We start from the raw sequence: 22,268 nt of genomic DNA on the forward strand, positions 1-22,268 counted from the left end.
CAAAAGCAGAAGCAATGACCAGCACATAATGCCCTTTTATTGCTTGCAAATGTTGACGTGATAAAGAGGAAAGCACAAACATAGGTTAGAATTAGAAAAACAACAGCTTTCCTATCTACCAAATACAACTACACCCCCACACACCTGATTTTTCAATGATTCTTTGTATTATTAATTATTACATTCATTTCTACAACAGTTTCACAGGGCTTTTATCACAGATTGGGACTTCACTGAATTACAGACATTCCCAGGTCTTTGCTCTTTCTTCACAAGATCCCTTTAAAGCCTGCTGCTGTTCACTCTGGTTGCTCTACCTGCCTCATATGTACTCTCCAACCAATGTCACGACCACTACAAGAAACTGTTGCTTGTACCATTGATAACTGGTTTCCTGGATTTCACTGGGAGATCTGCTTTCTGCAAAGAGGATTCTGCATCTGAACATAAACCATCACATAAGGTAAATATGGTGATCACAAATAGTTACGTTTGCTTTCATAGATGAAACCTTGTTGAATACTGTAAAGAGCAGCACCACTTAGTACCTTGCAATTATTTAGATGCATAAGGGAAGTTGCATCTGTTGGTTTTGTGTTTAAAACAGAACACTGGTTTGTCAGATAATACTCTGGCACCACTATTTACAGACCTTTTTTGCTTGAAAAACAAACATTGGCACATTAGAAGAGTGGTATGAATCTCGTTGAGCAAACTCACTGAGCATGAAAATAAAACAATCTCTATAAGCTGTAAGAACTGATTCCTACCCTAGCTCTAGTAAATGCCTCAAGGCAAAAGCCTTGCTGGCCTAAAAAGAGCCGTTTCCAGATCAGTGGAAACTGAGTGATTTTTATGTTCCAGAATGAATTTAATTAAGACAAGTTTAAAGAATTTATTTAATTAAGGCAAGTTTAAAGAATGAATTAAGGCAAGCTTAACAAGGCATAAAGTAACTATAGGAGAAAGTAAAGTAAATCTAATGGCTTATTACCCATGTCTTCACCTCATGTGGCTTGATCTAGCGTTGGCTGAAAATCAGAGCTCCTTGTTGATTTGTAATGTAAAGGGTTCGTGCATACTGCTCGACACCCTAGATCTGTGTAGTCATACAAAATTAAGTCCCCTATATAATACGAACACTCGCTTTCAACATTGTGATGAGTGGACGGGCTAGCCAGCTTGGTAAAAAGCACAGAAATGGTACATGCTCTGTGCCTTACTGCTCAGTTTGCACAAAATATATGCACACTTGTAAAGGTGTAAGCATGCCAGGAGCTTTCTTGTAATGCCTCTGTTCGCTGAATTGACATACAAATTGTATTAAGCTATAGGAAACTGGGATCTCTTTCAGGCTTTGAGTATGAGCCAAATGGGACCACTTGCTGGGAGATTAGGCAGAGTTTCTAACAGCAGGAAGGAAAATTGTCATATGTTTGCGATTTCTCAGACTTGGCTTTGGTTAGCAAGACATGTAAGCAGGCTCAGGCTAAGGAGCTTTTAGAGATCACAGCTATACATCTTCATCACCTAAGAAGTGAATAGTGATTATTTTTTCTTAAAGTATTCTCTGGCTAAGTTATTTTGTGTGTTGTCTTATACTGAGAAATTCATTAAAGGAAGTTTCTCACCTGTTCCCATACTTGAACATGTCATTTCTCTTTATTTGTTAAAATTGAACTTATTTTCAAGTACTTGGTGATGTTGTTGTACTTTTAAGACTTCTACCACTATTTAATTTTTAATTTTAATATCAGAGCCCTGTAACTTCTATTCATCTGCTCACAAACTAGAGTTAAAGAGTGCCTGATGTTAAGAGAGAGTTAAAGCATGTGTGATGTTAAGATACTGCTACACTCAGCAATTCAGGCACCACAACATTAAATTATTATTATCATCATCTGTTGATCTAATTGATACCGGCCTATGATGCTAGTAATAGTATGCATCTATTCCAAACCCACAAGCACTGCTATACTAGGTCTCAAGAGCCACCTACCTGAGCAACTTCCTTCTGGCAAGAGCTATTAGCAGAAATTTAGGGAAGAAAATGTTTAAAAAATAAAGCTAGTTTCTAACTTCCCAGCTTCTAGCAATCAGTTTAGTAACTATGTCAGCTGAGATCTCCTAACTCAACATAGCAATTCCTTTTTTGTGAGTCAGATCTCTTTGATGACTGCAGTAAGCTTTTACGGTTTTATATTCTTGGTAACTCTGCAAAAGCCGACGTGGTTAAAGGAAAAATTGTTTGTACTTCCAACCAGTGACGATTGCCAGATTCATTTCCCTTCTTGGCATACTGAAAGTGTAACAACGGTGTGACTGGAGGGAGATTGAGTTTCAGGAGTATTTGGCCTGTTATAGCTTTATTATAGATGGCAATGTGTGCTAATGAAATTAATCTTTTTTCCTCCTATCTCAGCATAAGCCTGCATGCTCAGAAGTTGGAAGTGTTTTTCTCATTAACTGTAACAAGAAATGTAAGTAGGAGCACAGGTTGTTATCTAATTTAATGTCATTCCTGAAGCTCCTTTGCAGAACTGCGTTTAAAGTTGCAACAAGGGCACATTATTTGATGATCAGTTAAGTATATATTCTTGACTTTCATTATGTTAGACTTCAGAACCAAGAGTTTGTATTCACAAGTCTTTCTGCCTAATGTATCATGTCACAAGTCAGGCTGAATGCCAAAGGAGACTCTCCAGATGGACTCAGTCTGGCACTCCTGACTCTGGGGAAAAAAAGCTGAGGTCAAATCTTAACGCTACTGAATGTAAGGTGTGATTTGTTTCTGTTCAGTTTGGCGGGGCTGGGATTTTTCCTTTTATTTTGTCTGTGTAAGGAATACATCATGGCACGAAGTAAGGCTTACTTGCTTTATTTGAATACACAAATGTTGCTGAGCTAGTTCTCCAACAGGGCACAGGAATGACAAAAGCACCAGTAATTTTACATAACCAAGAGAGTGAGTCAGTGGTGGTGGGGAAGCAGATATTTTAATGAATAGTAGGTTTTAAAAGCAATCACAACCCAAACAACAAAATTATCATTGTAAAAATGTTATTTTAAGGCCCATGTTAGGTTTTTCAAAATTAAAGGGGACAAAAACCTACTTATTTTATCTTATTACTGAGTTGAAAGCACCTCTTGAAAGCATAACTGAATTATCTTCCTTTGCCCTAGTCTTTCATTTGCCTTTCAGATTCTGCTAGTCTGTTACTGTGAGGTTCCTTGAACCACTAACAATTATTGTTATTTTTTCTACAAAGAATGGGTTTTGGTTTGGATAGCTACTATGTGGTGTGATGTGGGCTCTTGCAAGTGACAAAGAAAATCTGGGTCTAGTTTGACCTACCTTCTAGAAGTCAGATCACAGCTGATTAATTCGGATTTAGATATTAATATTTGACTGAATTTTCTACACTCACTTATGAATGATGAAGTTCTTGGGGGAGTGTGAATACTATTTCTTTTTTTTACACTTTTATTATGGGTATTTATTATTTGTATAGATGTAATGCCTAGATGTCCCTGCATAAAGCTGTGATGTAGTGTTTTAAAGTACTTGGTGCCAATACTGGGTTATGGATGGCCGTGTCTCACAGTGCCCTTCTCTGCCATGATCCTGTGCTGCCCCATTCCCTCCACTGTGCTGGTACAGCCCAGATGGGGTTATGCACCCAAACAGATGGGCGAACTGATCCAGCAAAAAGAAATCCAGCACTTCCCCCTGCCTCCAGTGTTTCTAACCAAATAAACTTCCTTGTTCAGTTGCTAGCACAGTTGTAGAAGAGCTGTGCTGCTGTGAGGAGAAGGGTGGTATATCGCATTGAGTGAGACAAGTAGGGGAGGGTAGGAGTGGCAGTACTTTTAAGTCAAAACTGCCAACTTCTAAGCCCCATTGTGCTAGCATTCTGTTTTTTTCTTTTTTAAATTGTTGAACACCTTGTAATAAAAATTGAGAGCTGACAGATCTATAAAGAAAGCAAATAATGCAAGCACAAGGTAACAGTGAGATCATACTGGTCAGCATGTTAAAAGGCAGTGACTGTAAACCACCAGATTAATCATTGCTGAGCTTTTCCTGTTAGTTTCACAGCAGGGATGAATTTTAAGGAGGACACAGTTGAGGTCCGTGTAGTGTCTCTGCAGACACCTCTGACGAATGACTCCCGTACATGTCATATTCAACCTAGACAGCTGTCCTGTGATGAATCTGTGGTTAGAAAATTGACCACAACACTAATGGAAAACATATTTTTTCCCAATACCTGTCTTAACATTGTCACACCTCTTTCTGCATCCCTCAAATGGCTCCCCTCTCTGTTGTATCGATCAAAACCTGCTTTTACTTCCAAGTCCCTTCTCAGTTTATCTATGCCCTTTCTGTCTGTTCTCTGTTAACACAGACACGTTAAGTCTCCTGAAGTGTCCCAGTGCCAGCCTCTACTGTGCACCTGCTGGATTTCCATGGCTTGCTTTTTTGTATTTGTTGTCTCATATTTGGGAGGCGTTTCCATAAGTAACAGTAGAACTATGTGTAATCCTCCTCCTGGCCTTTCTAAAACTCATCTTTGTTTGGGTGCCCAAAGAGAGGATGACAACAGTTAGGCCAGCATCTCTGTGTTCTGCATGTGCTTCCCTTTCTGGACCTTTCAGAAATACACACAAATATACATATTTATATGCATATGTAATTTGTACCCTGTTAACACCTGGGGGTAACAGCTCAACTGTGGCAACTGCTGTACAATCAAGTCCAAGCTGACAGTGAAAGCTGCGTATTCCCTGGCCTCCTTCTGTCTCCTTAAAGCTATAATGTGTTTGATGAGCTTTTGTGGCCAAGAACTGCTGTTAACTTAGCTATTGCGCTAAGCTCTCCCTAAACCTCACAACCATACTTTTAACTCCTGTTATATATGTGCATATTTACATCCTCTACATCCTCATCAGATGCAAATATGGTTTCTAGAACAAGGTTACAGCAGTGCAAAGCTGTCACTTTGACATGCTGCGTCACTGCAGGCAAGGATATGTGGGTTTTTTTCATGGCATATAAGGAAGGAAAATAACTATTGGAAAGCAAATTATACCCAGTTTGGACTGGACTTTTGTTGTATCTAGATCTAGTAATTGCCATCCTGGACCAAGCTGTCACTTGGTTTACTTCTTCATTCTGCCTCTAAGACTGACTAATAGTAGTAGTTTTCAGTGAAGATGCACTGGAGTAATATACTATATAATATACTTCCATGGAATAACCTGCCTGTAAGAGATTTATTCCTAATCCTCCTTAACTCAATGATCAGCTTCTGCCTTGAAACATCAGTGTTTATATCCTTCCTGTAAAAAGTCCTTATGTAACTACCAGTATTCTTATTAATTACACAAATGTCTAATGCAGAACTTCTCAAATACCAGACCTCACTAGATTCAGGTCATAAGTACATTTTACCTAGATTGTGCCAAGGTCCCAGACTTACTAACTTTCCTACATTATTTTGGAAAATCCTGTATTTCTTACCATTTTCCTGGAGTGCTGGGGAGGGTGGTGGTGGTGGTGAGCTGTACCCCGTGGCTGCAGTTCTCAGCTGTGCAGGCAGCATACATTGATTGCTTGGCTAGCTTGGCAGAGCCAGGATTGGTGTCTTGCTTTTTGCTGAACAAAAATGATGCATCATTCTATAAAGAGTAATTGATTAGTCTTAGTCAAAGCTTTTCTTAGCAAATATCACTCTTCCTGCAGTTCATATAACTTTTTTACCCTTATTTTTCATTTTGCTCATAACTGGTATCCTTTAGTCATATTGCACTGGGGTTTTTTCTGTGTGAATCTTCACAAAAGAACGCTGTCACAAATGTGAAGCTAGGGAAATAGCTAGGAGTCATGGTGATGACGTGCAGCCTGTATAATTACTTGTCATTACTGGCATTTGATGCAGGTACTAGTACAACATCCCCAAGTACTGTGCCGTCTTCCGGGCTGACTGCATATTGCCAATTGCCAAACATTAGTATTCCAGCATAAAGACCAAAACTTCTCTGTGAATACCATTAGAATTGGGTCACTAACAGAAGGTGCGTGACACTTTAACATGCAGAACAACTAAAGCCATTTCCTCTGTCTCATACAGAGCAGAAATACCGAGAGTGAAGATTATGTGCATAGCGTGAGCAGAATGACGAATGAGAAGCCTTAGTGATATACTTGTTTGATGGCATTAGTGATGCAGTTCTGCCTTGGAAACAGTGAAAATAGGTGATCAGCTGGGTTTTGTACCGCACTGGTTTTGCTAAATGTTTGAATTTCATAGGAATTCAGATGATTACTTAAAAATTTCATTTTATAGAGGAAATTCTCTTGCTTAGCAGCATCCTAATAACATTACTATTTAGCATTTTCTATTCTGTTTGGAATAAAGAGGTTTTAACCTCACTGCTTCAAGCTGTATATCTCTAGTCCAGATCCAGGAATTATTGCTGTAGCTGTGTGCTCAGCAGTCATAAAAGTGCTGCAGATGGATTTATGTAATTTCAGAAAATGTTATGGAATAAGCTGGACTAGACTCTTCATTCTGCCTTACCAAGGTCCCTTTAAACCAGCTAGAGAAGAATAGAAGGGAACTCATCCTGGATGGCATCGTTCCAGCTACCTTCTGAATCAGAAGGGCATGCTGAGACCTTTATATTGAGAAGATGGAAGGTGGAAGCCAGGGAAAGGAAGTATCTGAAACCGCAAAGACAAACAGAATTAAACTGAGTATTAGCTGAATATCAGCCACTGAGCTACACAGACTCTCTGTGGTCCCCTGCTTTTGCTCTGTGTTAGTCAGTCTGGATAATAAAAGAATCAGCCCCTTTATAAGCCTTTATTAATTACTCTTCTATCTTTTTTGGATGTGACAGAATATTTCTGGAGACAAACACCACGAGCATAGGCATGGCATTGCACCACGCTCTGCCTCATACCCCTTTTCCCTGCCAAGCCTGTCATGATTTGTTCACTTTTATTTAAAACTGAAAAAAAAAAAGTTCAGAAAACTAGCTTATATGGAAAAGAAAAATCAGGTCACTCAAATTGGTCTGCAGATTCAGGTCATATTCAGTGACGAGTTTAAATGGAAAAATATGGGATAATCAGTAAAATGAGGAGTATTTTTCCTATTCCTTCAACATGAAACCTCCCAGTTCTTTTGTTTCAAAAATATTGGAAAGGCAACCCAAGTCCAAAATACAAACCAAGGATTAAACAGAGAAGGAAATAATCCAGAAGCAACCAAATACAACCTTTCCACAAGTCAAACGTCCTATTAACCGTCAAAACAGCTTTTTGATTTGGAGTGATCAAAAAGATTTTAAAACTGTTTTGAGTAAAGTACTGAACCAGAAGCAATTATTTGCAATTCTATCTAAAGCTAACAAATGAAGATTTGTTTTCAATGTGTTTCAAAGGCAGGTAGCGTTATTCAAATTCCCATTGTGACTTTTCTTCCCGTATTCATGAATTCTTTTCTGGCACACGCAGCGAACAGGTGTGAGCCAGCACGAGGTGGCCCACAGGCCATAACCAGCAAGTAACTAATTGGTATCTATGTTGCAACAAAGCAGAGATTCAGCCAAATTATGACGAGGCACTGTGCCATCCTAATAGAATCACATCATCATGGATGCCAAAATTCCATAAATTTGCATTATTTACATTTAGTTAGGGTAGGATTCCCAGCTGGGAAATTCCACATGGTTGTCCATCTCTATCATATACAATTACAATGGAAAAAGATTTCTGTGACTAATCCAGCATCCTGAAATAGTTTTCAGCAAGAATTTAAGTATTTTAAGTACTTGAAAATGCTCCTACTCATCCTCTTCAATAAATATGCTGAAAGTATGTTTTTGTTGTCTACATTTGTACATGATGAATTAAAAAAATATATAAAATCAGATTTCCTGGTTGAAGACGTGTAAGCCTTTCCAGCTATGTAAAAAGGGAAAAGGAATTGTTTTTTCTGCAACAGTAGCAAGGTTCCCAACTACGTAACAGCAGGGAAACAAAGACAACTTTGAAGCTGCTTTTGTGAAGAACGAATGCAGAAACTGGTAACTTATACCCTCGGGAAATAATTTGCAAAGACAAAAATGCCGAGAGGTTGTGAATTACTGAGATGAAACCAAGATGATGATATATGCTCTGATTGCTCCTTGAGGTAATGAATCTCTGTAGGTTTGTCTTTTCCACCAAGACGGCGAACTACATCTTAATCTGTGCCATGAAGCAGCGGGCCGAGGCGCTCGATGGCCCTGCTGGTAAATGCTTCCCCGCTGCGTGGCTGGCGGGTGTTCCACAGGGGGCCGGGGGCTGCCTGGAGAGCTGGGGCATGGCTCCTCTCCTGCCGCCTCTCGCCCAGGAGCTGGCGGGCCTGGCAGGCCTCTTGGGGCTCCCCGGGTGCTACCGCCTGCTGGGAAGGGTCCCACTCCCCGTAGGTTTTCAGGGGCTGTTTGTTGCCGGTTGCTGCCGCACCCCTGAGCTGATGGCGGGCCGTGGCAGCGGGGACGGAAGCTGTGCCCTCGGCCGCGGGAGGCACTGCTGCACCGCGCGCCTCGGCGCCTCCTCCCGCCACCGCCGCGAGGCGGCCCTGTTCCCGCAGCCCGGCAGCCCCACCGGGGGCCGCGCTCCGCCACGGTTTGTCGCCCCGGCGGTGCGGCCGCCGCTGCTGTCCCAGGGTGCCTCGCGCCCTTTCCCGCCTCACACCTCCCGCCCGCCCCTCGTGACAAGCCTCACGCGCTACCTCCGCCCGCCCCCCCTCCCCCAAGTCTCGCGCCTCTTCCCCGCCGCGCGGCCGATGCTCTCGCGATAGGCGGCGGCCGGCGGGCGGGCGCGCGCGCGCTAAGGTGGGGGAGGGAAGAGGGGGGGGCGGCACCGCGGCAGCCGCTGCGGCCGCGCTCCCTGACAGGCGGGCGGCGGGAGCGGTGGCGGCGGGCGGGCATGTCCCTCCGCCCCGCGCGCAGGTGGTGGCGGCGACGGTGGCGGCGGCGCCGCCCCGGCTCTCCGTGACTCCCGCCGGCCATGGCCGGCTCCGCGCCGCGAGGGCCCCAGCCGTGCCGCAGCCGCCGCTGAGGAGAAGCCGCCGCGATGAGGAAGGGCCGCTCCCGGGGGGACAAAGCGGCGCCGCCGCCGCCGCCGCGGAGGGAGCCCGGGCGGGCGGTGGCCGCCAGCGCGGCGGAGCGGAGAGCCACCCTGCTGGGGGGCGGCGGCAGGAAGGAGCCGGAGGACGCCAGGGCCGCGGGGGCGCCCGGCCGGGAGGCGCCGGAGCGGGTAAAGCCGGGGCGCGGGGCCGGGGGGCCGGCGGCGGCCGTTGGCATGGCGACGCGCGGCCCGCCTGGCGAGGGGGTGCCCGGCGCTGCCGTCCTCCGCGCCCGGCCGGGCGGCGGCTGCCGCAGTCGCGGGGTAGGGGAGCGGCGGGCCGGGCGGGGCCTGCGGCGGCCGCGGGGCGCGGGGGTGAGGTGAGGTGCCGCGCCGGGCGGGGGGCTGCGGCCGCCGAGCATCCTCGCACGTTACACGTGCTGCCTCAGGTGGGCGCCGCCCGCAGCGGGGCGCGGGGGCTGGGCGCTCGGGAGCGGAGCGGCGGCGTGGCGGTGCTGGGCAAGGGGTGCGGGGGTCGTGGTGCCACGAGTGCTGCCTGCGTGCCGGCGAAGAGGCCAGGGAGGGCGCCCCGAAATCTGGGTTGCGTTACGTGCTCGCTGGTCTATTGATAATTGCAGAATACTTCTGGCTGGTAACCTTCCGTGGGTGACTCCTGGTTGTGACGCTAATTACCATGCGTTTTCCAGCATTTTTTAGGTCTTAATTCCTAATGCAAGGAATGGTTTATTTAGGAAGCGTACCTTTGCGGATCTTTGGAAATGCAGAGGCTTGCTAAAAGCTAGAGTGCGTAAGTTCAGTATGTCCACCTTTACGTCTTTCACCCCCACGAAGAAAGGATCTACTTTACTGATTGCTTCTTATGGTTACAGGAATGAGAGACCCAGGAGACCTTAAACTTTGTTTCAGTGCTTTTGGTATTCCTAGTTCTACAAGAGAGAAGAATGGGGCGTGAGACTTAGCGGTTTAAAAATGTAGATGGCAACTAATGCTTTTTTTTTTTTTCTCTGAAGAGAAGACAAAAGTATCACAATTACGAAGACACAGGATGCAGTAATTCATTGCTTTGTTTTGCTGTTTTTAGGAGCAAAGTGAAAAGCTAGGTTCTTTGACTTTTCTTGTCAAAAAGGCGTTTTAAGTTTACATTGTTGCTGCAGATGCACAAGCGTTTTTTTAATGTAATTTCTTAGCTTTTTCTAGAATAGCTGCATTACATTGCTGTCAGTTATAGGAGACTTGCATTTTGGCTTTGCTAGTGGATATCTCTTGAATATATATTTCTTAGACTGGGCCCTGGAAGAAGAGAGCTCTGTTCTTTTATTTTTTTAATTTTATTTTCCAGTGCCTTGTTAAGCCAGGTGGTTAAGAGCTGCTGCTACTTTTGTTGCTTTTCACTTCCTGAAACAATTAAAAAACATTGATATTCTTATTCAGGAAAAAGATAATCTGAAAGCAGAAGAGCTGACTTAGTTTCTTCCGAACTGTCAGTTAAAACAGTGGTCGGTAGAACCATCAAATGCAATGTCAAGGTGTTTGTACCGTTTTGATATATTGTATATGATTTTGACATGGAAATTGGAGGAATGTCTTTCCATTCTTGGTAGTTGTGAACTAAACTTTTTACAAATCGTGCACAAGGAGTGTGCTGCATACCATATAATGTATTGAACACTCGGGAATCTTCAAACATTGGAAAACCGGAAAGGCTGCGAATTCAGAAATACCAGTTTTTGTGATGCATAAGGCTTTTTAATGGGAGACACTGCCAGTTCATTTTTAGCTTGAGTGCTCAAAGACCTGATGTGAATTGTAGGATACAATATGTGCTGGCAAGTATTCAGTGTGATGGAGTCTTTGAGGAGTGTGGCAGCTAAAGTTAAGAAAGCTTCTACTCAACCTGCGAGAGAGGCCCTGCAAACATCAAAGCAGAATCTTTCATCAGCTCTCCCTTTTAGTCTTCCATTTGAAGTGGTAGGAGTTTTGTAAATGCGGTAAGCAACTGGAAATAAATAGATATGTTGGACAAATTTAATAAACAGGACAATAAGTCTGTTTACAACATTTCTGTCTTTATTATTGATAATCCAGTATTTCTTTAAACATCAGGAGTTGGTAGTGTGGATGTGCTGAAAAAGGCCGACTGAGATGCAAAAGACAGTGTGATGCTCCATTTCCACTAATGCAGCTTGTAGCCTGACAGATATTTAGGGCCACTTATGATTTAAGTAGCCCTGTTGTTTCCAACCTTGTAGTATGCCTTCAGCTGTATCAATGCAACAGTGTGCACAGCTGTGGGGAGCCATTCTGAATTAAATTCAGATTTCACAGTTTGTTTGCCATACAGTTGGGCAAGTTTGTGGTTGGGGGAGACTAAGCTGCTCTAATGTTAGAAAAAATACTTACCAGGCTGTGACTGTAGTAGTTAATACTGTACTGACCTTTAGGCCTTTGAAAATCCAGTCCTTTAATAAGATTAGCGTGCTGTGCTTATAGTTCTGACACATACATATGATTAATGTTTTCACTTTTTTTATGAGTTACAGAAGAACATAAATAAGACTGTACTTGGTCACATTAAAGATCCCTCCAGCCCAGTATCCCGCGTCTCTGAGCTGCCAAAAGCAGATGCTTGGAGAAGAGCATAGTGTATATGGAGGAAATACCTCTCCCAGCCTCCAGTAATTTGTGGCTTGCAGGTTTCCGGAACTAGAGGTGATATTTGTTTTTAGTGCCCCCAGTGGGTTTTTTCTTCTGTGAATTTGTCCAAATCGGTATTTGTAGCCATGTGTGCTTGTAGCTTCCACAACATCCTGTGGCTGAGTGTTGGTGAAAAAAACACTTCTTCTTGTTTGTTTTTAAACTTTCTACCTGCTTGTTTCATGCCTTGTTTGTTAATTTTTGTATTGGATGAGGCACTGAAAAAGAGAATCTGTGTTATTCTGTGTGTCTTATGAGTTGGTAACTTTTTCTTTTATTTACCATCCCTTGCTTGTAACTTTTCCAGAGGTGTTTTAGAAAGAGGTGACTCTTATCCTTTTCATTGTCCTTGCTGTTTTCTTTGCACCTTTTGCAGGTGTTTTCCCAGTTGGAGGTAGCGATGCAGGAACCAGAGGAACAGGGTTGGGGAACGGTAAGCAGGACTGGCTGCAGTATTTCAGCGTGTAAACTTATGCAGAGCATCTTCAATCTTCTACCTGCCTTTTCTTGACTATCTTTACGACATTGAGTTGGTACTTGCATGGAGATGTCTATTATAACTCCACAGTCACTCTTTGAAGTGGTAATAGCTAGTTGAGAATTTGTCATTGTGTGTATAAGTTTAGGATGGTTTTTTTACGCTGTGCATCACTTCACATTTCTCTACATTTAAACTTACCTGCTATTTTACAGCCCACTTAAACAGTAAGATTAAGGTAGTCATCTTCAGATCTTTGGCCATTGCTTTTACAACCTTGAGTAACTTTAAGCATGTCAGCAAACTCTGTCATGTAAATGTTAAGCTTCTTTGCTAGACTTTTTTTTAATTGTTGAAGGTGTTGATCCCAGAACAGATCCTTGTGGGACTCTGCTGGTGATTCTTCTTTTTTTGGGTAGAGGGCCAGTTGCTTCAACTTCTTATTTCCTATCTGTTAATCATTAATTCATAGTTGAATTGTCCTTATTATCCTGTGACAGTTCAGTTTCATTGAGTGAGGGCGTCTTTGTCAAACACAACCCACTTGCATTTCCATAAAGTATCTGCTTAATCATCGTATGTTTGCTGCCCGTACCGAAGGAGAAAAATGGAAAGTTGGGGTGAAAGTTGTCATTGCTTATGAATGACAGTCACCCTCATCCAGAGGTATATTATAAGGATTAGATTGTTTTCATATCATGCATACACAGTCAGTCAGAGACATTGTATTTATTGTGAAAGATCTCACATGGATCTTTCCCATGTTTGTTGGGTTTTAATTAGCATTTTCCACTTCAAGTAGATGTCAGAATTCTCATGTAAAGGATTCTTCAGTGTCTGGAAGATATGACTTAAGGGGCTTGTGATGGAAGTATACAAGACCATAGCTGGTGTGTGGCGGGTAGATAGCGAACAGCAGCAGGCTGTTTCCTTTGGTATTAAGCTAGGAGTCAGGCTTAAAAAGAGGCAGATCTTCATGCAGAAAGTAACTCATGTACGATTTATTTTTTTTGCCCAGGGGTGTAATGGATTCAAAAAGGATTTGGAGGAGGAGGTATCTAGTGAAGGTTATAAAACAGACAGACTGCATCCACCTAAGGAAGACAGCTGAAATTAACTATCATCTAGGTGAACATTAGAATGCGGCAAATTCATGATGCTTTGCATCCACCTAAGGAAGACAGCTGAAATTAACTATCATCTAGGTGAACATTAGAATGCGGCAAATTCATGATACTTCCCTTTACTTGTCCATAGAGGATGTGTTGCTGGTTTTGTAGTTTTTTTTTTCCATGAGGAGTTGGGTGTTAGCCTGTCCCTAACAAATCTAAATCCTGTCTTCCTCTGAAAGCAGAGGGGTAGTAAACAGATGCGAGGAAAGCTGAAGTATTGTGGCAGGTCTAGGGGGTTGGAGGTTGAAGCTCAAAAAAGTAAAAATAGAGGGCACCAAGTATCCCTGAACAGCGTTCTTTGCTCTAAAGGCATTTAGGGAACTGGTGGGTGCTGCCCAGTGGTACTTTGCTGGGAGATATGACAGGGTGAGGGAACAGAAACAGATCCCATGCTTGTCACCATTTTACCTTCATTTCTGTCAAGCTTCTCTCTCCTCTTGCTATGGATGACCAGGGCTAGGAGGGGATTTATGAGCAGGTTCCATGGGTTTGTGATAAAGAGATGAAAGGGACAACAGTAGCAGAATCTCAGCAGGTGGTTCAAGGGGCTGGTAGAAGGACTTGCAAGTTGCAGAGGCAGGATTTTGGATTAGATGCACCCTTTGTCTCGTAATTTTAACTTGGCTGCTGCAGAGTTGGACTGAAATATTGCTAAACCTGGAGGCTCCCCTGCTGCATGTATGTTTGTTGTATGGGAAATGTTCAGCTGAAGCCAACAGGCAAGCTGCATATGTAACAGAGAAGAATGAAAAACCTCCTTAGTCCAGGTTAGTTTTGTGCTGGGGGAGCCCTTTCTGTAGGGCAGTCAGTGCAGTAGACTATCTCCAGGTGTAAATTTTGAGGTGCCCGAAGAAGGGAGGTCTTGCGTGTTCCCCAGGCAGTACATTTTGTCACTTCTGCATTGGATAGAAAGTATTTTCTGAGCTAGTAAGGTAACTGACTGACAATCAAGTCATTTAGCTATTAGGGACATTTGGAGCTGTAGTGCTGCAAACTTTCTGAGAGTAGCAGAAGTACTCCTTTCTCTCCGTGTGTCTGAAACTTTGTAGATCTGTACGTGCCAAAGCCAAAATGGATTAATGTGATTATCCAGTATAATTTCCCAGCATGTGCAGGAGCTTTCCTGAAAGATAAATCAAATCATTTCTCTTAGAAATTGATCTTATCCTAGCCTTAGATCATGGCATGTCTGTCACCTCTTCGGAAAGCTCTGCCAATGTTTAATTATTCCTGCAGTTAGGAAACTAAACCGCATCTTACTTCAAGGCTTGTTTTGTCTAATGTCCAACTTTCAGCTGTGGAATATGCCTATGCTAGCACAGACAGTAAAAGTTTTCTACTATCTGGTATCTTTTCCATGTATAAGTATTTGAAATGTAAAATCTAACTTCAGTTGGAACAGAGACACTGAGTTCTTTTGCTTCTAGCGCTTGTGCTTTCCCCCCAGTTGTTCTTGGACTGTGTGCACCAAAAAGATGTAGTATTCTGGCAGCAGTCTGCAGTAGTGTGTTCACAGACAAGGTTATTTCTCCACTACTGTTTAATACTTGTCTTTTTACAATTTCAGGGATTGCATTACCACAGTTGGGTGTGTCATACGACAGAGGGTTTTGTAACATTATGCTTGTGTGGATATTTCTACTCCCTGTATTCAGGACATCGTGCAAATTTGTCCAAGACTACTTACAAACATTAGGTTAGAAAGTTTATCCCCCCCTTTCACATTGTTGGTTGTGTTTGATTGGGGTTTTTTTTTTGGCAAGAAATGGCAAAGGATCTTTTCCACTGACTTCTCACCCTGTTCGCTTTTTTGGAAAGCAGTCAGTGACCAGCAGGGAGAAACTGGCCAAACCCCAGAGTGCTAGTCAGATTTATTTTGCCTTCACAGCTGCAAAGAAGCTGTTACCATGCTTTCCTTGCTGCGTGGCAAGCCTGGAAATTCAAGAGATATTTTATTTTTTTCCTGATCAGAACTTCTATCCTTCAAATATAGTAAGTGTTACCTCTTTTGTTTTCTTTTTCCTCTAGTCGCCGTCAGTGCTATTAAAGGCAGTACCTCTATTGCGATGAGCCCTGTGTGTAGACTGCATAACAGTTTGGTGTTTGGTTATTTCTACTATGAGTCTTCCCTTTTGTTTGATAGGTGAAGAAGCAAGCTTTTGGAGTTCAGCTGACACCTTGCTTCTGAGCTTTCTGTACACCTCTGTCTCTCAGGCTGCTGATCAGAGCTCTGTTGCAGCTCCTGTTCTGCTCCCCCAGCCATGGACCCTATGGTTAACAGCTCACAACACTCAAAGCTGTTTCTTCTAACTTCATATCAAAACCTACAAGTTGGGATGAAACTGAATCAGAAGAAGATGGAAGCTTACTTCCAAAATTCAAGCAAATAAGCAGAACCAAATGGATGTATCGCTAGCAATGCAATAAAGTATAATTTTTATTATTCATGTTGCAGATTCTGTAAAAGCAGATATAAATTAAACATAACCAAACGCGTTTTGTAAGTATCGTTGCTCCCTCTTATCGAAAGAGGGACGGAGTGCTACTGACTTCTAGAAGATCAGGAACCGTCTGTTCACATAAATAGTTCTAGTTACCTGTTTTGGGATACTGTTGCTGTTTAGGGCTGATATTAGGGCAGTTCTGTCCCGTGCTGGTTTCGTTAAGGGAACTAAAGAAAGTCTTAAGGAAGACATTGGTAAAGACTCCTAAATTATGAGCTGTTGATGTGACTTACCATTAAAAGAACTCGGTTACTGTTTGTAGACCTCCGACTTCCTTTTCTCATCTCTTTGTTGCTATCTAGCTCTTTTTCTCGTGACAGGGAGAGAACAAAAAAGAAGTGGGTGGTTTTTCTAATAAGAAGATTCTAGCCTGTAAAGCTTCTAATATGGCGAACCAGAGTCCAGAGTGTATGGTTAGCTGCCAGGCATTCTTACTCATCCTCAGAGTTTAATTTCTTACATTTATCCCCTTCTCTGTGCAGAAATAAAGGCAGTGAAAAAGCCAGAGCATAGCTGTGGAAGGAGCTGTTCCCTATGACATATATGGTTCTGTGTCTGTTTTCTCCTCTGTCCTTTTCATAGAATCGGTTAGTTTGGAAAAACCTCTAAGATCATGAAGTCCAACTAAACCATGTCCATAGCACCACATCTATACGTTTTTTAAACACTTCCAGGGATAGTGATTCCACTGCTTCCTTGGGCAGCCTGTTCCAATGCTTGACTGACCATTCAGTAAAGAAATTTTTCCTAATAGCCAGCGTAAACCTCCCCTGGTGCAATTTGAGGCTGTTTCCTCTTGTTCTATTGCTTGTTACCTGGGAGAAAAGCCCAACATCCACCTGGCTACAGTTTCCTTCCTTTCAGGGGGCTGTAGAGAGTGATAAGGTCTCCCCTCAGCCTCCTTTTCCCCAGGCCAAAAAATCCCTCAGCTGCTCCTCACAAGACTTGTAAGGTCTCTTAAGACCTTCACCAGCCCCGCTGCCCGTCCCTGGACACGCTCCAGCACCTCAGTGTCCCTCTTGTAGTGAGGGGCCCAAACCCAGACACGGGATTCCAGGTGCAGGGGGACAATCACGGCCCTGGTCCTGCTGGCCACACTGGTTTGGATACCAGCCAGGGTGCTGTTGGCCACCTGGGCACACCGCTGGCTCCTGTTCAGCGGCTGCCCACCAGCCCCCCCCGGCCCTTTCCCACCGGGCAGTTCCAACCCCCTGCTCCAGCCCGTGGGGCTGGTGGGACCCCAGTGCAGGACCCGGCACTGAGACCTGTAGACCCTCACACCACTGGCCTCAGCCCATCGGTCCAGCCTGCCCAGATCCCTCTGCAGAGCCTCCTGCCCTCCAGCAGATCCACACTCCCACCCAGCCTGGTGCTGTCCGCAAACTGACTGGGGGTGCGCTCGATCCCCCCAGGTCGTCGATGAAGACATTAACGGGCCTGGCCCAGCGCTGAGCCCTGGGGAACACCCCTTGTGACCGGCTGCCAGCGGGATGTAACTCCATCCTCCACCACCTTTGGGCTCGGCTGTGCAGCCAGCTTTTTACCTAGTGTAGAGTTTTCCCAAGGATGCAAGAAAAGAAGCCAGAAAGAACAAACTTGTCAGTGTCCTGTAGGTCTGTCTCCCTACCTTCCATAAACTGATTCTTTCTGATGCCAGAGCTACTCCTGCTTGCTGCCTTCATTAGCCATAGTTTTGCCTTTCTGTATTTTGATCGGTCAGCAACGGTAGCTGCTGGCAGCATGTCACTGAGCTCACCTGTATGTTCATAGTAATGTTTAGAAGTTGGGGTGTGGTGGGGGGAAGTGACTGAAGAAAAGAGTCATTTAAAAGCAAGCAAAGGGGCATAGAGTCAAGTGATCAATTCTGCAGCGTGCCTCGTAGATAATAACAGAATTGAGCCAAAAGATTCATCTAGTGTTAGATAATGGCAAAATTGCACTGAAGGGCATATGGCACTTCTCTGGCCTGATATAATAAAAACATCACTTCTCTCAAAGTAGAACATTAATGGATAAACTTCATTTGTTTAAATTGATTTGTGTAAATCAATAAGTAGGTAGGCATTGCATCAGCAGCTTAGATGATTCAGCTTGCGTGTGTGAGATGTCAAGTTTCCTGTCACAAGTGAAGAGTAAGAGTAAATATCTTGTATTGGCCACATTAAGTTTATATCTTGCATATTAGAATAGCAGAGCAGGCAGTGGAGGGATTATGTTTATATAGGTGTTTACGTTGCTGATATTTGCATCTGACTTTAGCAGTGCACTGCATTTCTTGTCCAAAAGGTTTATAGAGGCGAAGGGTCCAAGAGAAGTCTTCTGTCAGAAGTGGCTGAATTTGGTGTGGGACTACTTGCCTCTGTAATAATCAATTACTAGCTTGAAGGGAAAAGCTGCTGCTACTTAATATTTGTTGCAGAGCGCTAGGGGATAACAGTAGGCTGTTGTCCAAGGCCAGGATTAGGCATGTACGGAGCACTCAGACTGTGGATATATTCATGACTGTATGCTTCGGGAAACCAAGTAATTCCAGTGTGTGTTGTGTTGGAGCAATGGGTATGCATTACTGAGTTTACACCGAGAAGTTGACTTACTTCTTGAGCAAGCTGATATGCCTTCTTGCAGCACAAAGAATGTGAATGTTGTCCTGTCTGTCAAGGCAGTTCTAGAGCCTCTAGAAGAGGCAATTCTTTACTTTTATCTGATAAATTATTTTTATTGCCTGAGCTCCCTGTTGTGCTCCATAAGCCAACGTAACTTTGGTGCTTAAATGAGATGCAGTGGATTATTACACATATGATGATAGATATCTATTTAAAATAAAAGTGTTTTTTTTACTCTTACTTAATTCTTATTCATGGAACCTGAGTCGCTGAAGCTAAGGAAGCAGTGAAGACCACCAGGTCAGTGAACTGTTTGAGACTAAACCAAAAAGCTTTGTCATACATCAAGACCTAGTTCCTGAAGAACTACAGTAGCTAAATAGAGCACGTAGAGTCTTAATTTCATTTCCACATCAAATAATGATGTGCTGTGATTAGTGTCTTTTTGTAATGATGTAGCACTATTTGAACCCTGGTGAAAATACAGCTCTATTGGAGGAAGAAGCTGAGTCCATGATCACTCAGAAAACTTCCACTTTTTTGCTAGGAAGTAGAAAAATCTGTTTCAGGTGGGGAAAAAGCGCTCATTTTTAAAATGTATTGATAGATGTCACTCTAGGCTGTAGGACGTTGATGCTCTCATATCTCACTGCAGTAAAAAGATCTGAAGACCTTGTTTGGTTTGTGTTTAAGTAGTTGAAGAAGTGATGAAGAAGTTGTTGACTTTAAAACAGTTTTTTTTTTCTTTTATTGCTTGCTCTTCCTCCAAGCTGTGTTTTCTGTGGTAGTGTATTATCTAATTTACAGCTTAGGTCCTGTGAACCCTAAAACTAGTAATCTGTCAGAAATTATTTTCAAATTTTACAAATACACATTACAGTGCAGTGAGGGAAAAGGGTTCAAGACTGCAATAATTAAAAAATCTAGCATGTCATTTTTTTGCTATTTGGAGTTGCTCTAGCATTAATGGAGGTCCATTATTTACATGGAAAACAGGATGATGCTCTCTTTCTTGCCAGGAAAGAATCATGCCTTTGCTATTACAACTGCATCCTAAATATTTTTATCATGTTGTAAGTATAGTAAACAATTTAACAATAAAATACTTTCTAAAACCTTTAACTGGTCTGGATTTTCATGAATGTAAAAGGAAGATGGTGCTTTAAAACATTCCATCTACCTGTTAAAATTTCCAGAAGCAGGTGGCACTGTTAAGGTTGGACTGTGGGGGGTTTTAAGAATTTTTAAAATGTAGTTTCTGATTCAATTTCAGTCTACACACGTCTTCGTGAACTGTCTATAAAGGAAGATTTTCTGTAATGTTTTTTACCACATATTTTGACAGGTAATCCACCATAAACATTTTCAACAGTACAAAGCCATAATAAGTTATTTAACTACTTAATTGAATGACATTTGGATGATTGATATTTTTGGCCTTTACTGTGTCATGCTAGTATTTCTGAAACTCTTGTTATAGGTGTGTGGCATCTCAGCTGATTCTGTTAATAGTAAAAATACTTAACAGTAGTTATAATAAGAAGCTGAATCTCAGTATACTTCTGGAGTGCTGCTTCCATTATCTGCACATCGTCTAAACGTCCAGCCATCCATTCAAGACAGATTTCCAGTAACAGTTAAATTTGTTGCTGATATGAGGCCACATTCTGCTGGCCCTAACTTCTTGCAGTGATTGTGAGCTGTCTTATGGAAGTTAGCTCTTTATACACTATATGCATTTATCACTTTAGTATGTTAACTGCTAGTACATCAGGATTAAAAAAAAAAAAAAAAAGGTTGTAGGTTGTGCCATTCCTGTTGATTTTTCCCCTGTCGGATGTGGTGAAAGAGCTCGTAGACCAGTTTTTCTTTCATGATAGATGAGGAAGTACAGAATGGTTAGAATCAAACAAATTGCAGCATATAGGAAGCACTCTTACTAAAGACTGAATTAGGTGTGCAGCTGTACCCAAACTTGAGACGCTTTGTTGCTTTTCTTCATCCAACCAAACAAAACCTTAAGTGCAAAAGGTCCATCCACTAAAGAGTGAGGGGGGTTCAGTACTGCCTGTGGGATGAAGACTTGTGAAAACATTGTAGCTGCATTTCAGGAAGCTTGAAAATGAAACTTAGTACTTGTCAGATTGATTAATTGACACTCAAGCATATTCTTCTTTTATCCTTCAAATACACAGCTGTCATCCTTTGAGCTCAATAAGAATGATTTAAAAACAAAAAAGTTTTCTAATATGCCTTCTTGGTACTATGTATAATAACTGGAACTTGGTACTGCTGCTTATGAATGTTTTTTTCATGTCACTGAGAGTCGTACACAAACAGAAGGACTGCGTACACACCTGAGTTACACTCTACAGATGGTTTAAGTGTGGTTCCATGTTTTCAGGAAGGCTGTCTTCCTGTGCATGTTGATTTCCAGTTATCCCAGATACTAAACTCGGGGTTTCCTTCTCTTTGCATTGAAGAACATACAGCTTGGAATCACCAAATCACACTTCTTTGCACTCTTTCTTATAATACAGTTTGCCATTACAAAGCAAATCGCAAAACTGCACAGATATCTTTTTCCTTTATGTGGCTCTCAGAGCTTTCTGAGGAAGCATGTACAAGACCCAAGGAACCCAACTAATGCAAGCAAAGTGTTAAACTCTTGGAATGGCAGAACTGTAAAAGACTATGTAATGGAGACTTGTGGAGCTACTTAGGAAAAAATGCACTGATAGACAGTGAAATAATTTAATATTTTGCCTTGTTTTTGTTATGTTCTGTTACTCCCCTGGCAGTTGCATGTCCTCTGTTCACTGAGGACCAGCTGAGGGGCTAGCAGCCACTGTTTTATGACTAGTTTTTGCCATTTGAAATGGAGAGCCCAGCTTTATTTTAAAGAAGCCATTGTAAGGCCCCAAAACAAGGAAACACATTCTCAAAAATGAAATGTTTAATAGTTAAAACAGGTTTATTAGCCACTAAAATCACACCATTCAATCTTTAGTGTATTTACTGTATTTTAGTGTAATTACTGTATTATCATAAAAACCACATTTTAATATGGAGCCTTAGAAGAGAATGTTAGAAGGGAATCAAGTGGTCAGGACCGATGTTAAGTGTTCTGGACAGCACCAGAAGATCAGGGAGTACAAATAAATAAATAACAGTCACTGTTTTAGAGGAAAGCTTGTGAATGAGTTATATAGTTAATGCAGTGACTGTAAGCATTTAGATGTTTAAACATTTAGGCATAGATGGATGTAGTGACATATTAGTAGCAATATGTCTTTCTCTTGTTTTATTAGATATCTTACATTGGACCTGTGCAGGGTGAAGATGGCAAAAATACGTGATCCTGAAAGTTAAATTTAGCATTCAGTTAGTTATTTTTGTGTTCTTTGATCTTTGCATTGATCCCTGTTTTTAGGAGAGAGGAGAGTCTGTTTACAGCATTGCTTTGCCAGTTTAGCCGAACTTTAGCAGAAGTGTCTGCTGACTGCAGTCTTTCAGTTTGAGCTTGAGGCTTGGTGATGTTCATAAACCTAACAGTTGGGCATTGTTTTTGTTCTAAAGCAGAAGGGAAGAAATACATGTCCTTGAAAAAAATTTGGCTGTTGTTTCTTTGTGATGGAACTGTATTATGCTGCTTGGTGAGGAGAAGCTTTTGTG

General features: G+C 42.5%; 1 protein-coding gene and 2 long non-coding RNA genes across 12 annotated transcripts in view; all 3 read left to right on the forward strand.

Moving 5' to 3' along the window:
• The first annotated feature begins 80 nt into the window (after positions 1-80).
• Positions 81-6,657, forward strand: LOC121095611. The gene is made up of 3 exons (XR_005830156.1): positions 81-463; positions 5,943-6,078; positions 6,539-6,657. It is a non-coding gene; the product is annotated as an uncharacterized LOC121095611 (long non-coding RNA).
• A 2,232-nt stretch (positions 6,658-8,889) lies between these two features.
• The window catches only part of MAST2 (microtubule associated serine/threonine kinase 2), a 194,491-nt gene continuing 181,112 nt past the window's right edge, over positions 8,890-22,268 (forward strand). For all 6 annotated transcript variants that reach the window (XM_040610484.1, XM_040610488.1, XM_040610485.1 and 3 more), the window contains exon 1: positions 8,890-9,313. In XM_040610484.1, coding sequence (XP_040466418.1) covers positions 9,131-9,313 — 183 coding nt within the window. In that variant the 5' untranslated portion in view covers positions 8,890-9,130. The remainder of the gene's footprint in view (positions 9,314-22,268) is intronic.
• Positions 9,596-16,247, forward strand: LOC121095535. 5 transcript variants are annotated; one of them, XR_005830140.1, is made up of 6 exons: positions 9,637-11,130; positions 11,683-11,851; positions 12,213-12,269; positions 15,054-15,182; positions 15,375-15,478; positions 15,630-16,247. It is a non-coding gene; the product is annotated as an uncharacterized LOC121095535 (long non-coding RNA). The 5 variants fall into 5 exon arrangements; XR_005830141.1 differs by having other exon boundaries at positions 9,596-11,130; positions 11,683-12,269; positions 15,308-15,478; XR_005830139.1 differs by having other exon boundaries at positions 9,616-11,130; positions 11,683-12,269.

The sequence above is a fragment of the Falco naumanni genome, chromosome 11 (genome assembly GCF_017639655.2).
Source record: "Falco naumanni isolate bFalNau1 chromosome 11, bFalNau1.pat, whole genome shotgun sequence".
Classification (NCBI taxonomy): Eukaryota; Metazoa; Chordata; class Aves; order Falconiformes; family Falconidae; genus Falco; species Falco naumanni.